The 18379-nt window shown below is 30.1% G+C and overlaps 2 protein-coding genes across 8 annotated transcripts; both read right to left on the reverse strand.

Moving 5' to 3' along the window:
• Nucleotides 1-180: 180 nt before the first annotated feature.
• LOC8265556 (vesicle-associated protein 1-2) lies at nt 181-4689 on the reverse strand. The gene is made up of 8 exons (XM_002528883.4): nt 4218-4689; nt 4027-4097; nt 3692-3773; nt 3476-3591; nt 3172-3336; nt 3018-3068; nt 1660-1737; nt 181-658 (listed from the first exon to the last, which is right to left on the reverse strand). The coding sequence occupies exons 1-8, from the start codon at nt 4267-4269 to the stop codon at nt 551-553; spliced, it is 723 nt and encodes a 240-aa protein (XP_002528929.2). The 5' UTR covers nt 4270-4689; the 3' UTR covers nt 181-550.
• Nucleotides 4690-7247: 2558 nt separating this feature from the next.
• Nucleotides 7248-10983, reverse strand: LOC8265569 (phosphatidylinositol/phosphatidylcholine transfer protein SFH11). 7 transcript variants are annotated; one of them, XR_007215724.1, is made up of 13 exons: nt 10756-10982; nt 10195-10604; nt 9981-10080; nt 9585-9851; nt 9381-9458; nt 9012-9113; nt 8829-8878; nt 8634-8742; nt 8443-8505; nt 7953-8071; nt 7822-7863; nt 7612-7731; nt 7248-7533 (listed from the first exon to the last, which is right to left on the reverse strand). XR_007215724.1 is itself a non-coding variant. In XM_048373641.1 (12 exons), exons 2-11 carry the CDS (start codon nt 10377-10379, stop codon nt 7824-7826), a joined length of 1113 nt encoding a protein of 370 aa, XP_048229598.1. In that variant the 5' UTR covers nt 10380-10604; nt 10756-10983; the 3' UTR covers nt 7248-7756; nt 7806-7823. The 7 variants fall into 7 exon arrangements, 5 of the variants coding, with proteins under 5 accessions (XP_048229598.1, XP_048229599.1, XP_048229600.1 ...); XR_007215723.1 differs by having other exon boundaries at nt 7806-7863; XM_048373641.1 differs by having other exon boundaries at nt 7248-7756; nt 7806-7863; nt 10756-10983.
• Nucleotides 10984-18379: the final 7396 nt, after the last annotated feature.

Here is an 18379-nt window from a genome sequence, read left to right on the forward strand (position 1 = left end):
AAGAAAGAATAAGGATCAGGACAAAATATGTGATTAGGCTGTTACATCAGGCTTCGCACAATCAGACTTTGGAAGCTAATCAAACAAGGATTTGCACGAGAAAGATCATGGCTGGTCTTAAAACATCCAGCTTACTTCCTGTAACATTCCATCAAGAGGGCGAAAAGAAAGGCATGCATCTCAAAACTAATTTCCAGCATAGTGGAGTCATTTAGATTATTAAGTCTTTGGTATCAATAATACCAGAATCTCTCAAAATGAAGCACAAAAAAAAAAAATTAATATCAGGGGAAAAAAAGAAAAGAGGTCATCTCAAGTTACAAAAAGAATGCATGTCAATCAAAGCACAAGTCGTTTGAAATGCTCTCCATCAACATCAACTACAAACACATCACCTGACCTAAACAAGTTGGCTAATTCCATAAAAGCTAACTAAGAAGATGCACCATGCTATGGTCATTAGTTTCTTTGCCTTTCATCATCATTCTTTGATTGGTGATGGAAAGGAAATAAAGAGGGAAATTATGGCCGTGTATGAGACAGTTGCTTGCTACTTCTTCATGAGATACCCCAAAATTATGCCAAGCAAGCCAACAAATATGACAAAAATAAATGAGACACCCGCACGGTTTTTGTTCCCTTCGCGCTTTAGGAGTTCCTGCATGTAGTAATGTAATAGATAAGCAATTGCCATTACTCCAATATCATAACAATGGAACACGTATGTACATCAATAGAAGTATTTTGTCACAGCAAAAGAATCTGGTTTTGGCATTTCCCTTTACATAAATCTTCTAACATAAGCCTCAGGCACCAAGCAAGAAACATTTCCGAACTAAACAGACATTTCAACACTCAGCTAAGAAAGCCAAGTAATATACATGTCTTTTACTCTGATCGCTAAAGGAACATTATTTAGGAATCAGCTAGCTTCCAGTAAAGATATGTGCCCAGCAAATACCATGTAATCCTTGTTAAACTTTCTTCCATAATCTCTGTATTGCATAGCAAGAGAAAACATAAACATGCATCGTGCATTGTGATTATCTAATATAGGCTAATATCACAAACCAGGTACAATTCATGTTCTGAAAGGCCTTTGAGAACATAAATGTCCATAAATACCTATTTTACATATCAAATCCTAGTGACTTGCATTCTGAGATTCAGCATCCTCTGCGCTCTTTTGAAAATATGAACGACTACTTTACCCAAGTGTTATTGGCCGGTTGCTTAAACCTTATAATATCTAAGGTTTATTTATTGTTCACTCTGCTCTTTCCTAACAGTCTGAATTCCCACAAAGTATTTGATTGATTCAGTTATGACAGCTATTACGCCAATGACCTCAGTTCTGATAGTGAATCACTTCCCAATGGGCTGCACTAGGAGTCATCACTTTTTCTTTAAATTATAATTGTTGTCGTATGTCACCTGATTTTCCCAATTGCTAAAATGTCTCCAACATGATTGACAATTAATTCAAAAGAAATAATGGAAATGAAAAAAATAGCTTATATAACCAGAGCCAAAAAGACAGCCATATAGGACAGAACAAACTACCCACATTAGAAAGAAGTCAAAACTTTTATGTAATTGCATTTTTAAATCCAGAAAATCTGATCCCAAAATAATATTATCAAAATTTAGAAGGCACACCAGTTCCTGATGAAGCTTGTTATTTTGTTGAATTGCATTATTTTTTTCCTCGTTCAGCTTTGAAATAAGAGATTTTGCCTGCAAGCAAACCAAGCATTATAAATTATAGGCATGCGACACATAAAATTCACAGAAAAATTGACCAACTTTACTGCAGCAGCTAATACTCTTCAATAAATGGTAAGTCAACCACAAAGTGTGTTATTGTGGAAAAAACATTTCAAGAATAAAAAATAAAAAAAGAGGACTGCATGTATGTAGGTTTTCAAATTTAACTCCAACATTCCAAGAGATTCTTATTCACATAAGAAATAGAGAAAGTATTTACCCCACCTATGTTACATTGCATGAGTGCAAATAGAACAAATAACAAATTGCCCGAAGTAAGGCCACCCCAAGTGTATCAGAGAAAGTAGAGAGAAGCTAATTCTAGACAAATTAATAGTTCCACCACTAAAATGTTGAGACTTTTTTTCTCATAGGAGAAAGAAAATGCGTGTCTGACTACATTGCCCTTTATCAATTCCTTTTTGTCTTCTTTTCGGCACCAAGTAAATGCACCACAAAATTACAAACACAATTACAGAATCAAATAGTATAGAGGCATGTCCTCACTGCCACCCTGCTCTTAAGGACAACAATGATGCTATCATATTCTAAGGCCATTGCCATGGTTTCATCTTGTCCTTGCAATACCATTATGCCAATCCAATAAGGAAATGCAGACTGTCTCTGCCAAACTTCATTCTAATGCTAAAAACACTTTATAGAACTTCCCATATTCTAATCTCAAATTTCACAACCTCAGCCTATGAGGCTCTTAAACCTTATGATTTGTCACATTAAATTCCATCCCACATCCTCAATCAAGCATAATAATAAACTTTGAAAAACAGCAATCAGCCTCAAGTTAAGTTATAGCCCTCTGTGAACCGAGCCACACAACAGATGCTATACCACACTTTTCATATGTTTAATGATAATTCAAATGAAGCCTACCAATTGATAGCCTACAAGTCAAACAAGTACTTGATTTTATAAACTCAGGAGATGCCTAAGAGAAAAATCATCTACCAAGGCTCAATTAAATATTTCAGAAAATCAGGCAGGCCATGTAAGCTGCCTGGCCAATCGTGGGCCGCAAATGGACAGCCTAACACTCACCTAGCACTTAATCTGCTCAACAGAACAGTACATGGCTATTTCTTGTCATTAAGAAGAGAGAAAAGGGTATGATTTAGGTGGACGGGCATATAAAAAAACCATGCGAAAACATAAAAATCCAAATACAACGTACTAGGAAAACTATCCTGCTACCATATGATTATTGACAAAGCAAAAATGTATATAAAGTTTACCTCTGAAGATTTGTCTTGAGTTTCAAACCGCTCGCCAAATGCTTTGGCAGCCTGTATGCACCAATAAAAAGGCATGTCAACACTCAGCAGTAACTTTAGGCTAAAGTAGTTAAACATTTAAGCAAAAACAATAAGAATAACTTCAAGTACTCACATTTGAAAACTCAGAACCAGTTACATTCCCATTGTCCGACACAGAACCTCTTGGGGAAGACTCTTCCTCAGACCCTTCTGGAACAGGAGAAGGGGGTTGAGGTGGAGAAACATAAAGCACTCTCAATTTGCATTCTTCAACAACATGCCCAGCCTCCTTATTGAACTAAACAACCCAAAACCCATAAGTATATAACTTCTGAAACTCACGTGTGGCAAGAGAGAGAGAGAGAGAGAGAGAGAGAGAGAGAGAGAGAGAGAGAAAGAGATAGAGAGAGTATGTATAGAAATGGTATTGTAGTTACCATTTCTGCATTGATATCCTTTGCACTTGCACCATCATGTGTTTTGACACTCTGAAGCAAGAACTTATCCTTGCATTGCAAATCAGGAGGAGCCTCCTTTTGTGCTTGCATTGTAACTGAATGAATGAATTCCAAAGTCTTACAGATCCATAATAACTCTACTAATTAACACATAATAAAAACATAACTACTAGATAGAATCAACAAAATCCACACCTATAACATCACAGGTGGAGCGAGGCAACACGATCCCAGCATTTGGTCGAACACAATACTTCTTTGGATTTGTTGTCTTGACCTAAAACAACAACAATGATTAATAATTATTATCATTGCCCAGTAATGCAAACAAAAGCCAAATCTGCATTTTCAATTATGTATTGTTTCATGGTTGTCATATTTTTTAAAGTATCATTCATTTAGGTTCTTTACTCACAAAAAATATGAAAATTATAAGATTCAGAATCATTATTCCTCAATGTTTCATGCACTTTCTCTACAACCAAACAGAGAATGATATCAATATTAGAGAAAATGGAAAAAGAACATACCTTGAAAGCAACATAACTATCAGTTTTATTTGATAATTGAAGAGAACAAGAGATCTGCTTCTTCAATTCGACTAGTCAAAAAGGAAAAGAAAAGAAAGAGAAACAGTTAACAAAACAAAGCAAAACAAAATCCCAAGAAGAAAAAAGAAAAAGAAAAGAACAAGATCGAAATAAAACAAGAACAAACTTACATGGAAATTTGAGCTCTAAAGGGTCGATGCTAAGAAGCTCTCCTGTGCTCATCTCGAAACCAAATTAAAGCGGTTTTCTTAAAAGGAAAAATTACAAATTTCTTAACCAAAAAAAAAAAAAAGAAAAAGAAAGTTCTTTTGTCGAAAGAGGGAATTTGGAGAAGATCCGGAAATATATGAGAGTGTGTGGAATCTGTTTTTATTTTGTTTTAGAAGTGTTTTTTTGAAAACACGATAAGCGGAGACATCGAGAGAGAGAGAGAGGTTGGGAAATGGAAAATTGATGATGTGATTGATTATTATTTATTGTTACTGTGTTGTTTTTGTTCTGCGTCGCGTATTGTCAATTATTTTTGTCTTGGCGAGTTTTTTTTTTTTCCTTTTTTCCCCTGGTTCTGGTTGTTTGATGGTAAACGTGCGTTAAATGCGAATAGACGACGACCATCTTCTGCTGTCGCGTATTGTCAATTTAAAAGGAGAAAGAAGGTTTTTCTTTTTCTATGATTAAAGACTATTAGCGTTTTTCATATTATTTGATCATTCAACAATTCTTATTGGAACTAATGATTTAATCCTTTTGTGAATTTAAGTTTGCCGTAGTTCTAAAAAGTACCGGCCATCTTTTAAATTAAAAATATTATATCAAATATTCCTATAACATTAAATAAATATTTAGTACATTTTTTATATTATTAAAATATTTTATATTTTTATTTTTAAAATAATTTTAAATTATTATCGATAATTTTAAAAATTAAATTATATAGTAATTTAAACATTTAGATTTACATATAATTTTACAATTTGTTAATTTAATTAGCTCGTAATTGTTACTATATAATTAATTTTTAATAAAATTTAAAATAATTAGGCATACACCATTTATCTTAAACTCTATTTATATAGATATATTAATTATTTATGTTATCATATTTTTTATATTTTAAATGTACAAAAATTATATATATTTCAATTACCATATTTCCTTTTTAATGTATCTTAAATTCTAAAAATATTTATTATCTAAATGTAAGGGCATCGTATATCTTGGGCTTCTTAGTGGTAAATTAATTTTAGTTTTATAAAGGGGAGATGTCATTTGATTGGTGTAAAAAAAGTGGTAAAAGTGTACTTTTGAGTTGCTTTTAATAATTCTACTAATTTAATAGCACAAATTAGTAGTTTTGAGTCCGAGTTTGACCTAAAAAAGGAGCACTAATTCAATGTATAGGCCCCAATGCTATGATTGTTATTTGTTAGCTTGGCCCCATTCACATATGCATAGAATTAAAGACAGTCATAAAAATAAAATAAAAAACAATGAATTTGTACAGAAATACTATTGTACATCCACTCCCACTTCTCAATAAAATATATATGGTTCAAAAAAAAATCAATAAAATATATAAATTTTTTAAATCTCGATGAGAATTTAATTAATTTCCATATTAACAAGAGACTGGATTTTACTCGGATATGACATTTTAATATTTTTTATTAGAAACTATAATTTTTTAATTCATTGAAAAAAAATACAATTAAACCTCATACATTTTCCTTTTCTTTAATATCATTTTAATAATTATATTGAGTTTTAGATTCCAAATTTTAGCTCAATATCATCTTTGAAATGGAGAAACTTTATCCATGGGATGATTTGTTTTTTGTTTTTGTTTTTAGGAAAAATAAAAATGAACCAAATGCCCATACCTTTTTAATTAATTTATAATATAATATAATCTGACCTAATTCATGGAGGAGTGATATGCAATTTTGTTTGACCTAAACTAATTAATGCCACACCTAAATCTCTAACCTTACATTCTATTAGTGCCCAAATCATAGCAATATCTCAATATGTCATAGAAATGCATAATTTAGATTTATTTATTTAATTATGTGAATGATAGATAATTTTTCAAGAAAAGAAAGGCATAAAAGGGATTTGAGGAGGTGAAAGAACCTTGATTAATTCATATCATTTAAAAAAGAAAAAACCCTTTTACTGGTCTAGGAATTGAAGCTAATGGAGACATTACAGCTGGAAATGAAACTTTAACCACCTGTCTTCTGTACCAAATTGCTCCAAATGAGCTTGCCTCTTTGCTAAGTAAGAAATTACTGAATTCTTAATTTCACCATTTATTATAAAATAATTCAACTAATTAAAAAAAGGAAAGAAAGTCTTCACTTCAGCAGATCACATGTCCCCTTCCCCATTCTTTATTTATTTATTTAAAGAAAACATAGGCTAACTATTAGTTTAAGTTTAAGCTAGGCGACATTAACATGCAAATAAATAATGTAATGTGACCAAGAAAATTGAGTCTTTTTTTTTTCCCCCTTTTCGTTCCCCTCACTAAATTCAACTTTTGGTGGGACCATACAGTTGAAAAAATAATTAATTTTTATTTACACTCATAAATAAATATTTATATATTTTTTTTATTATTTAAAATTAATAAATATATATTAATCGATTTATTATTTAAAATTTATGATGGTACACTTCATTGTCAAACTAGCACCATATAATTGATATCTGCCGAAAGCCAATTTTTTGTCCAATGTATAACCCAAAATCATGGGAGAGTATCACATCACAAGCACCTTATTCATGCACTATACTATCATGAGCACACAACACCCTCTTCTAATTATATGGTCTCAGATTGTTTATCTTGATTAACTGATATATATATATTTGATTCTTTTTTTATTTATTGAGGTAGTCTACATTTACATTCTTTATTTTACTAAATATCAAGGATTGAAATTTCGAATTTCTCCTTTATTAATATTAATTAATTTATGGCGAGGATTATTTCTTTATTTCTTATGCTCATGCGCATTATATCACATGTAAACAAACAAAACAAAAAAAAAGCTCAGCACATTTTCTAAGGAAGAGTAATATTTATGTGTAATTTGGCTCGCAATTAAAGATTTTGATCAATTAAATGCATGACAAGTTTAATTGTTCAGGAGGGTGAATTTATAAGTTATGTATGTTAATAATATTTTATGTGATTTATGAAGCTAATGATGAATTTATGAACAACAAATACATTTGCATCTCCCTGTCTATACTTTTGTTGTTTGTTTCCTAGCTTTTCGGGTTGTTCCTTCTTTTAGAAATAGAAAAGAACTGTTTGGCTCTAATCCATTATGGTGATACAAGGATTACCCATATTCAATAATTGGGCTGATCCAAAGTGACCCACAATGCAGATAGAGCCAATGCAAACTGCAAAGCTCAGAACCAGCTTCTTTTTTATTGCCCGTGATTCATGATGCGGTTGCCTTCTTGAAAAGACTATAAGCATTTTGTCCTGAGATTCGGCTGGATAGTACTGGAGTCAAAGGAGAAAAAGAAGAAAGACAAAGAACATACCTAAACTAAAACCTGCAACTGATTGTAGCATAGGAATGAACCGGGTGAGCTAATTAAGTTTACTTGCTGATGGAGTCAAGTTCTCAGTGCTTCTACATGCTGTGCAAGTTCTCTCAGTACCTGACAGGGGAAAAGAAGGATAAAGCTGATTACCGGAAGTTGATTTTATGTTATTAAACAGCTTCATAGACTACCTTTTTTCAGACTAACCATCATGGTCTCTTAAAGATCTGTTTCCAATGGTTGCATATTCTGATAGACAGAGATCATTCAGAATCAGAAGTATGCCACAGGATTTACCAACTTGCAAGAAACAAATGATTCGAACTGTAACTACTCACAAGGTTAGTGTGTATAAGAGCAGCTTCCAGAGCCGGGATTTTCTGAGCGGCTGACCCTGAAGCTTAGCTCGACAATCTAAATCTTCTTTACTTCCATATACTCCTTTACTTTCGTCACTCTGCAATTTTCATCAGGTATAAACTTCATTGAAGTTGAATGCTCAACAAAGCAAGCACCTGAAAATAACCACTCTATGCTGCTAGGCTAAGTACATGCCAAAAGTAAGAATGAACTTGATTAAGCATGCAACATCCGTAGAAAATTTAGCTAGTAATAGAGACCTTTCAATCAATTCTAAATGTAGGTTGTCACATCAATCCAGAGGTCCACAAGGTACTGGTTCAAAAATTCTATTACAATTGCATGTGCAAAATAACCCATGCATATATAACAAACTAGCAAGCTTGAGGCATTAGAAATTATTTTCTCATATCTTAAAATCATTAAGCTACAAAAGCTTGTGGGTAATCATATGATCAGCACCGGCACCTCCTCTGAAGCAATAGCATTGTTTTCTCCATCAAAGTAAACATTTTCAGTTGCAGAAACAGCCTGTAAGAAATAAATGAAATATTAATCTCAACCCTTCTCAGTATTCAGATCCGTGGAGCAGTTAACAAGAACTTGCAAATAAGAAAATAGCCTCCGAAAAACAGTGAAAGGGGTTTTTGACAGTTAACCTGAAGCATTTCTACAATTTCTAGATTATTCCAGGGTCCTTTATCCCTGAAAAGGCAACCGCCATAATCAGAACATGTACAGCTTCCTCCCAGAAAACTTGGCAGATTACTGCAGAATGAAACAGAAAACCTGGTGATTCTACGTAGGTAAGAGCTCAATGCATTAATGCACATAGATGAGCACAACTATGCCACCTTGCATCTATAACTTCAAGCAGATTACTCTGGTAATTGGATCCCAGCACCTGAAAAAGAATAAAAATGTTCTTCTTGAAACAACACTTGACTAATGCACTTTGAAAAGGAAATAAACAATTCAAAAGACTACAATGTTTATAGTTGATGGACACATATCAGTCACAACAGATAAATTCTTACTTGAATCTTTGCTAATGTACGCGCATCAAGAAAAGCCTTCAGTGCTTTCCACAACATCCTGAATCCAGAACCAGCATTGACTATAAAGAGCTGATTTAGAGTCTGCGAATTTTAATAACCAAATGTCACTTGTTGATATGTTAATCCTAAGCTAAACTTTGTCACGAAAATTAAAGAAATATTGCCTAAAAATCTTAATTCAAATCCGGCTAATTCTTGTATAAAAATTCATTCATCTGTGAACCAAATTTTATCATGTCAAACAGTTTGGTGCATTAATTAATCCAAACATTTGGTGTTTGATTGTACATTTTCTGCATCAAGACCAGCATCAATTTAAACCTTGAAATAAAAATGACATTCGGATACCTCAGGATAGTAGTTGCTATCAATCTTCTGAATTTCCATAAAGAGACATCTAGCAGGCTTTGAGAAATTGGACATTCCCTAAGCAAAGTCAAGATGCAAACTAGTTCAGGACCTACCACAGAAAGACTTAGCATTACCATATAAGCAACAAAGGAACTTTACCATTTTCCCCTATATATATACAATATAAGATATGAAGCTTACCACCCCTTTCACATCCAAGATACTTGTTGTTTTTGCAATATGCCTCTTAGCTGCAATTGAACACGCAGGGAATCTCAAGTTCAATGTCTTCTCTTGTTCGGATACATGATACTTAACAAAATTTTCAACTGTAGTCACTTGAAATAGTGAATTAAGGTCTATCATCCCAATCCTTTCAATGTATAGTGGTCTGCCATATCTATCAACCCCATGATATCCATGAGGATAGCATTTTTTTACCTCCGTATACTCCTTGAACTTAAATTCCTGCAATAAATGTTACAGCAAATCTAACAGTTTACATCAAACACATACAGCCGAATTTGACAGAAAGAGGATAACAGAATCTGCATATCCTTGACAAAGTTACACGGCAAGAAATTTTTTGAAATTTACCTTTGGAATTGCATCAACTTTGTAATCTTCGCGCCACTTAAGATAATTTACAAACATTTCTTTTGCTTTTGAAAGATTAAAGTCCCTCATTCGCAGAAATCTAACATCACAGAAAGATAAGCACAATCTTTTGATAAGTCGAGGAATAATTCCATCAGTTTGTTATTTTTTCTTTGGCTATTCTAGCTGGCAATAATAGCATCACCAAACTGACCTTGAAAGAGTGTGATAATCACTGTGCTTCCCTAGTAAGTGACCTTCAAGAAGCAGCAATTTGCGAAAGGATTCAACGAGTTGTGCATCTTTAGGTTCATGAGTTCCTTCAAGAACTATCTTCAAGCTTTCTCTCCTACCAGATTTCTTCAGTGAATCTCGAATCTTGAAAGGATTAGTTAACATTGATTTGATGCCTGAGATAGATGGTGATGAAGAAAGAAGAAGAAGAAGGCTTGTTTTCTTGTGCAGAAGGAAGTAGACAATGGTATTCAATAGGTGGATAAATGTACTTGGTCTTCTGTTGCCAACTTAGATTTCTTTGAGATTAAAGATTCTTCCCTTTCTCCACAATCTCCTGAAATAACTCTCTCTCAACAAGTTTCCTTTGACTTAAATATATGTTCCTAACTGAATTGAAAGAAAATTACCAAGACAATCAGAAGACAAGATGACCTGACACAGGTCTTTTTAAGTTACTCACACAGCCAACTATTTAGCTTAATTAGGTAACACAAAAGTGGTCTAAATCATTAAAAAAAGAAGGAAGAAAATATATAACCTGATATAATATTTTTGTTGAATTGTAAAAAGGAAGGAAACCTGGGTTGATTCCGCATTTGGCATGAAAGTTCTTCTATAAAAAAATGTGTAAAGGTAGCAGCCAAAGGTAGAAGAAAACTGTGGAAAGGGATATATAGCATTAGCAAGAAAAATTTAATAGTTGCAGAAGAAGATAAGCATCGAATGTAATACTTTGTCGTCCATGTTTGGATTCCAAGAATTTCCTTTTGGAAAGGAAACTCCTACGGTAAGCAAAGACACGTGATTCACGATTCAATTGAAAAATAAAATATGTATATAGATGGCGCCAATTCTATTCTGCAGTTCTGTTATTATGGTTTTTAAAAAGTGAAAGTGACTTTTCTTTTCTTTTTTTTCCTATTTCAGCTTTTCCTTCTTGTGATAGATAGCAAGTTTTCTTTTTTCCTTTTTAGGGAAGACCTAAAGCTTTATTGCTGGATTATTTTAGAAATTATTTTCTAAATCATTTTAATTGAAATCTCAAATTATTGTTCTTATTTTTTTAACAAATGACTCATGCTGGTTCTTGCTAAATAGTAATTAGCAAATCTATTATAAGTTTATTTCATGAATTAATTGGGCTGGAACGTGACAATAAGAAGAGCCAGAAGGTTCATTGGAAAGTGGCCTAGGCCTAAGCCCAGAAGCGAAACTGGATGGCCTTTCTAGTATTCATAAAGGCACCGTTGTTTGGAGTAGCAACATAGTTTGGCACCTGTGTGCTACTCATGTTCTTCTCTTCAATATAAATGGACAGCCCGCGGGAGAGAACCTTCATGGTGCTTTTCATATTGTTTTTAATTAATGCAAGCTCAACAATGATAGCTATCCTCGTACCTACAATATATCATTTGTCATAATGCGCCAAGTTGATGGAAGTTTTTCTTCAAGAAGAAGAGAAATGTCTGAAGTCTTTTGACCGTAATTATGTAACAGACTCTGTAGGCTATCAAAGTTTAGCATTTGGGTGCACTATATAAGGAATATTACACCAGCTCAATGATCTAACAATAACTCTACATAATTCATTTCTATTTATATCAATTTTTGTCTTTTTACACGACATATAATAATTTTATAAAACGGATTTTAATACTTTGTGGTTATTTTTTGATTAATAAAAGATAATATTGTATGTTACATAATTAAGTAAGAGTTGATATAAATTAAAGTAGAATGTTTGGATGGTTCGAGCTCAGTTATCTAAACATATGGAGTGTAACCAAATATTGTATGAGATTTAATTGATATTAGCATATCTTGGTTGGTTGCCATTCCTCATTCTTATCATATTTGTTGAGATCTTGGTAGACAAACTTCGTGAAATAGTGAATTTAACAGCTATGCAAATCCAGGAAAAATCTCCATTTGGTTAGGTAGGCGGCGAATGAACATTGGATTTTGTGTCGTTGGATAATTGATTTATATATATATATGACTTGGTCTAAGTTAGGAGATTAAGGTGATCATACCTTAACATTGGCTTTAAAAATGGCACACGTTTACTGACAAGAAGAAGGCTTTACGAAGTGCAATTGAAGCAATTAATTGAATCAACAACTAAAAGTCCATATATCATAGATGGATTTTCTTTTATTAAAAGGAAACTTCATTAATCAGAGTTGATAATACAAGAAAACTTAATGGAAGTGAGTAGATAACCGAGCAAAGGGGAGAATATAGAGTTAGGATTTAAGGAGTCTATAATAAATTATGTATCTATATATTTTATTCTATATAAAAATACATATATATAAACTCAAATATCTAATATATAAATTCAATGTTTTATATAGATATATAACATATTTATATAATATAAAAATAGCAATCTGAATTTTATTTTTTAATTTACTTCGAATTTAGTATAGAAAAAATTTATAATGAATGATGAATCTAGATAGATAAGCGTTGATATTAGTTGACAGGGTACATAAGCCATGTTATACTGTCGAATAATAAGCCCTGCAAAGCACATAGAATTTAGCATATAGAAGCCATGAGAAAAGAGGGCACCATTTTGTTTGTTTTTGCAAAGACAAATACTTCTTGTTTTATTGCAAAAAGTGGTCAAAAGATCTTTCAAGTGTCCACTAACCCTACAATTAAATCTTCTCCATATATAAAAAAAAAAAAGAAGAGAAAACGGGTTTATCAAATTAGCCAACGCTGAAGTTTCAATCAATTCCTGCAAAGAAATTAAATAAAAATAGATATGTGGCCCAACAGAATAATTCAACAAGTCAAGTTTGGTGATTCAAATTCCTCCTTTTAAGCACCGTCCGTCCACTCAAATATTGACCGTAGAAAGGACAGGGAACAAAGATGGAAATTTTTGGATACTATACCTACACAGAAGAAAAATTAGTCATTGTTTCAAATGGGGATGACTCACCCATAATACAACAAAATAATTAACTGCCTTTTCTCCTTTCTACCGGAAGAATGGATCCATTATTCTTTTCTTTTTTAATAATAAAAACTCTGTTGAATTAATAAAGCTCAAATGCCATAGAAAAGCAAATAAAAGATTTTAAAAATAATCAGAAAATGATAAAAGAGTTTTATTTTAACAGATTTTTTATTTATTTTATTTATATGAAGTGAAACTTGATCAATCGACACCATTTGAGGAGTTTTATACTAATTTAAAATAAAATTCTATTAATTTTTAAAAGTCAAATATGAAAATCAAAAGTAAAATAAAATCCAGGAAATTGATATATATTTTCTGCAAAAAGCAGAAAACAATATACTTTTATATACAAATGGTATATGTTAACAAAAAAAAAATTAAAAATATTATGAATCATTAATGTTAAGTTATAAATTGAATTTATATCATACTGAATTTATTAAGAATATAATTTATTTTACATATAAGTCAATTTTATTAAAAAGTTAAAAAAGATCATAAAGAGAACTTTTCTTATAAACGTACAATAAAAAGTATACATTAGGTATATGTTGGTATATATTAATCATAATTTCTATTTTGTTTAATTAATAAATTTTAATTTTAAACTATTTTTTCAGTAGCAATGGATATAATACTAATTTTAATTGATTGATTTAGTTAAGCCCACATTAGAAATAATAACACTCATTATTATTTAAAAAATGTACCATTATGAAAATTGTTTTATTATCTATATTTCTATAAAATTATTAAATATTTTGTTACAACATAATATAATTAAAAAAAGAGATAGAAACAAATGGTATTCATTCCATAGAGAGTATGAAATACTTTAAATATATATTTGATATTTGAAATATTATATATATATATATAAATATAAAAAAGTTAAATAGGTAAATTTTAGAAATTAATATACATTATATTTATTTTAGTATTTCTTTCATATATTTATAGTATACTTCAAATATTTATATTTTTCAAAAATAGGCTAACAATAACAACAAATATATACACTCAACAAAATATGATATACAATAATTATATATTTGGTATCTGTAACTGTTTTAATTTATATAAATTATAAATTTATAAAAATAAAAAGGTAAACTCTTAGGAAATATTATACATTACACTTGCTCTATTATATGCCATGATAAAATGTATATGTTAATTATATGTTAGATTTATATTAGCTATATGTGAGATAACTTTTAATCAAAAATTTAATTTATTTAAAAAAATTTGTTCTAAGAATTTTTTTTAATATGGATATAATACCAGTATTCATATTATATAATGGAATATATTTAATTTATTTTAATATATGTTCCTTATACGACATACTTATTAGTTTTGTATTTTTTAAAAAATACAAGTAAAAATTACAACAAATGGTATACATTTTATAGATTTTGGTATATTTTTCCTATATATTTGGTATACATATAGTATATAAAATATATCTGAAATTATTTTTCAGTTTCTATTTTGTATCTTTAATATCTATACACTTATAAATCTAGCTATTATTCAAAAAGTTTCACTAATTTCTTAAAACAAGTATATTATCAAACATCATCAATGCAAAATATAATTTCATTTAATTAAATTTATTAGCCAGCTCAAATGGTCATTTTATTGCTTGTCCATACATGGGTTGTACCATTACAAGAAAAAAATCGAATTAAACTGAATAACTAGCTAACAAATCTTGAATTAATACTCGATGCTATCTTTTTTCTTTGCTAGTTATATTATAACCTACTTACTCTTCCTTTGATCGTGCTATAAATTTATTCTCCTCATTCTCCTTCTTACTATATACTTTTGAAAATAGAATGAAAATGAAATAATTATATTTGCACAATTACACATTAAAATTTCTAGTATATCAAAATAACAAAGTCACAAATAAAATTATTCTCTTCTTAAAATTATATAAAAGACAGTATCTATACACATATTTTAGTATCTTTTATGTATATATATATATATATAGTATATGTATATTGTTTCATATATAATATCAAACTCAGTTGCAATATAAAATATGTAACCCATTAAAGCCATCACCAAAAGTAAAAAAGAAATATTATTTAAGAAATTTATCAAAAAATTTAGGTTCATGTTCAAATATCAGTTGCAATCATCTATTTCTCTAAATTTTCAGCTCTAAAAAGGTAAATCACTACACATTTTATCAAATTACTAAACCCAACATTCTAAAAACACAATCAATAACAAATTTAAAGGATTCAATATATCTTTTCTACTATTAAAAAAATTAAAGACTTACAAATTCCCTTCAAGTTAGTATATATTTCCATGCTTCTTTTTCAAACTCTTGGTTACTGATTTCTTAACCATTTTCTTACAGACAATATTACATGAAATCTCCTTCTTATCAATATAAATAGGATCCACAAAATTCCTTAAAATTTGAGAAGAAGATTTATTACATTTAGGAGAAGTAGAAGAATGAGTTAAAATCATCCATTAAATAAAATTAGTTATAAAAATAATATATATATATATATATATATATATATATATATATATATATATATATATCTCCGCTACTCAAAAGAAACTTTAAAAAAAACTACCATGCAAGACAATGAGAATACTTAAAAAAAAAGAATGAAGTGAAAATTTAATCATTAAAATGGAAAAGAAAGTTAGAAGAAGGAAAAAGAAAGAAGAGAGAAAAGTGTGAAAAAAATCGTAAAAATGATATAACTAAAGTCTAAGTAAAAATGAAAGAAAAAAAAAGTACAATAAAAATGATTTTTTTTTAAAAGTGATATTTTATGTAATTTTCAAACAAAAGAGATAACAGTATAACAAGAGAGCCCATCTAAGATAAATAAACCCGGGCCTAAAGCCCAAACAAAGAAAACCAGGAAGCTGCAACCTCAACCTCTTTAAGCACCATATCTCTAAAGCAACTCCTTAACTCGAGCCTACAAAGCAAAAGCATAAGGTGTGATGTCTAAGCACAACCATTAGGAGAGAGCAGATGTTGAGTAGAGATCTGACATATTGCAGGTAATCTACCTAATATGAATCTTCTCGCCAATATGAAATTAAGTCCAAATTATAAATAAACTAACTCAAAAGAACATATGCTCAAACTCCATAAGAAAACCAACAGCTTCCCCTTTCTTACACCCACATCCATTATAAGTCGATTTCCCAAAGGACTCTGGTGAGTCTGAAAAACGGATAGCGCCGCACTACTGGAGTAGAAATAGATTGGAAAATGGAAATCCCGCAACAAAAAATCACATAAATACTAGCACAAAACCCAACTAGGGGAATTAAAGCAAGAAAATAAACTAGAAGCAAGTAAAAGACAGTAGCAAAAGCAAAAATAAGCAAAAAGAACAATTGAGGAGGCTATTAATAGAGAAATCCATCAACATTTGTAAAAGAAACCATAAAAAAAAGTAGTAGAAAAACAGAGAGAGAAAGAGATAGAGAAAGAAAAGAAAAGAAGTAATATAAGTCACATTTGGAATCATATTTCTAAGAACAAATAATATATATATATAAAAAAGGAATGAAATAACCAATTTTATAGTGAATGAATGTATGGTGGATGGGACCCTTAAGTTATCACTGTGAATGTTGGAACTCCAAGTTTCAAGCGATGAAGAGATAGTGGAATCGAAAACCGGGTAGGAATCTAGTGTTGGATCTGGCGTAGAGAAACTTTATGTCGATTAAAAACAGCCTTCAAAAATGATCTTTTTTCTGTGATTTGTTTCATAATATAGTTTTTTCTTCAGTGACTTAGATTTTCAAATGATGACTACGACTGACAATACTTTTCTTTCTGTTTTCTTTTAATTTTCTCTCTATTTTTTCTTTCTCAGTGTTTCTTCTGTCTTGATTTCACTTACGACCGATTTTTAATTCTTGATTCCTCCCCTGAAACCCTAAATACCTCTTTCTATTTATAGTGGTAGGATTCCAAAGGAAACCTTAAAGAAAGTGATAGATTTTAGAAAATATCAATAAATATCATTTTATTTTATTTAAATTTAAATAATTATCGATAAAATAATGATTATCATTAATGAAATCTTCTAAAATCTGTATCTGGACGTAAAATCATCTAAAAGAATAACTTCGGAGTGTCAAAATCTCAATCGATTCTATAAAGAGCCAAAGTAGATCAGCTCAATGTAGAGTTGATTGACTTTTTAGAGAAAGTTTGAAATTTTTTTATTTTAGTCCTTGATTTTATAAAAACTATCATTTTGATCCTCAAATTTAATTTTTTTGATAATTAGATCTAAATTAATTTCAAAAAGATAATTCTAGCTGCATTAACCTAAATCCTAGCCTCGAATTCGTCTTTTCCTCATTTACCGAGACCTAAAAAGATAGTAATTTTCATCATAGAGTTTTCCGCTTTTTTCTCGATATCTAGATTTGCTGACAATAGGTACACTTTTAGTATATTTTTTCTGACAAGATATAATAATAAAATAAAAGATATAAAATAAACATTGAAGTCACAATAATATAAAATTTTTAAAAAATATCCTTCGCGTATCTTATAGGACTCTTTTTTCTCATAAAATTTTGAAAAAAAAAACTGTAAAATAATTTATTTTGAAAAATGTAAATAGTTTTTTTTTAAATCGTAAAATAAAAAAGAAATTCAAAATATAATGCACCTTGAAAATTCTTCTTCTTTTTATTTGTTACTGCGATTAATAGATGAAATAAATACTAAAATTATTATTATTGTATTAGAAATAAATTTTGGGAGGTGTGTAGTAATTATCTAAAGATTAACGTAAAATTGAAAAAGAATAAAAGTTGTTTGAACATATGCTAAAAATTTAACATAAATTGAAAAGAGAAATCGAGTTATGTAAAAAGGAAGAATAAAAGACATTTGAAAAATTGAAATGTAATTGTAAAAAATAATGTATTTAAGTATTGCATCTAAATTTGTGTCTTAAATGCAACCATGTTGAAGAGTATTATAGTACTAGAAATGAGTCAACTAAATTGTGGTATTTCTCCAAGAATGACATGCCCCATTACATTTCTTTTTAATTATACTTCATGGTTGCACTTGTTTGAACAACATCCTTGTTTAAATTGTTTCATAAAGTTAACACTGGATAACTCAATTTAGTCTAACCTACTGCCTTTTAAA

The sequence above is a fragment of the Ricinus communis genome, chromosome 5 (assembly GCF_019578655.1).
Source record: "Ricinus communis isolate WT05 ecotype wild-type chromosome 5, ASM1957865v1, whole genome shotgun sequence".
Classification (NCBI taxonomy): domain Eukaryota; kingdom Viridiplantae; phylum Streptophyta; class Magnoliopsida; order Malpighiales; family Euphorbiaceae; genus Ricinus; species Ricinus communis.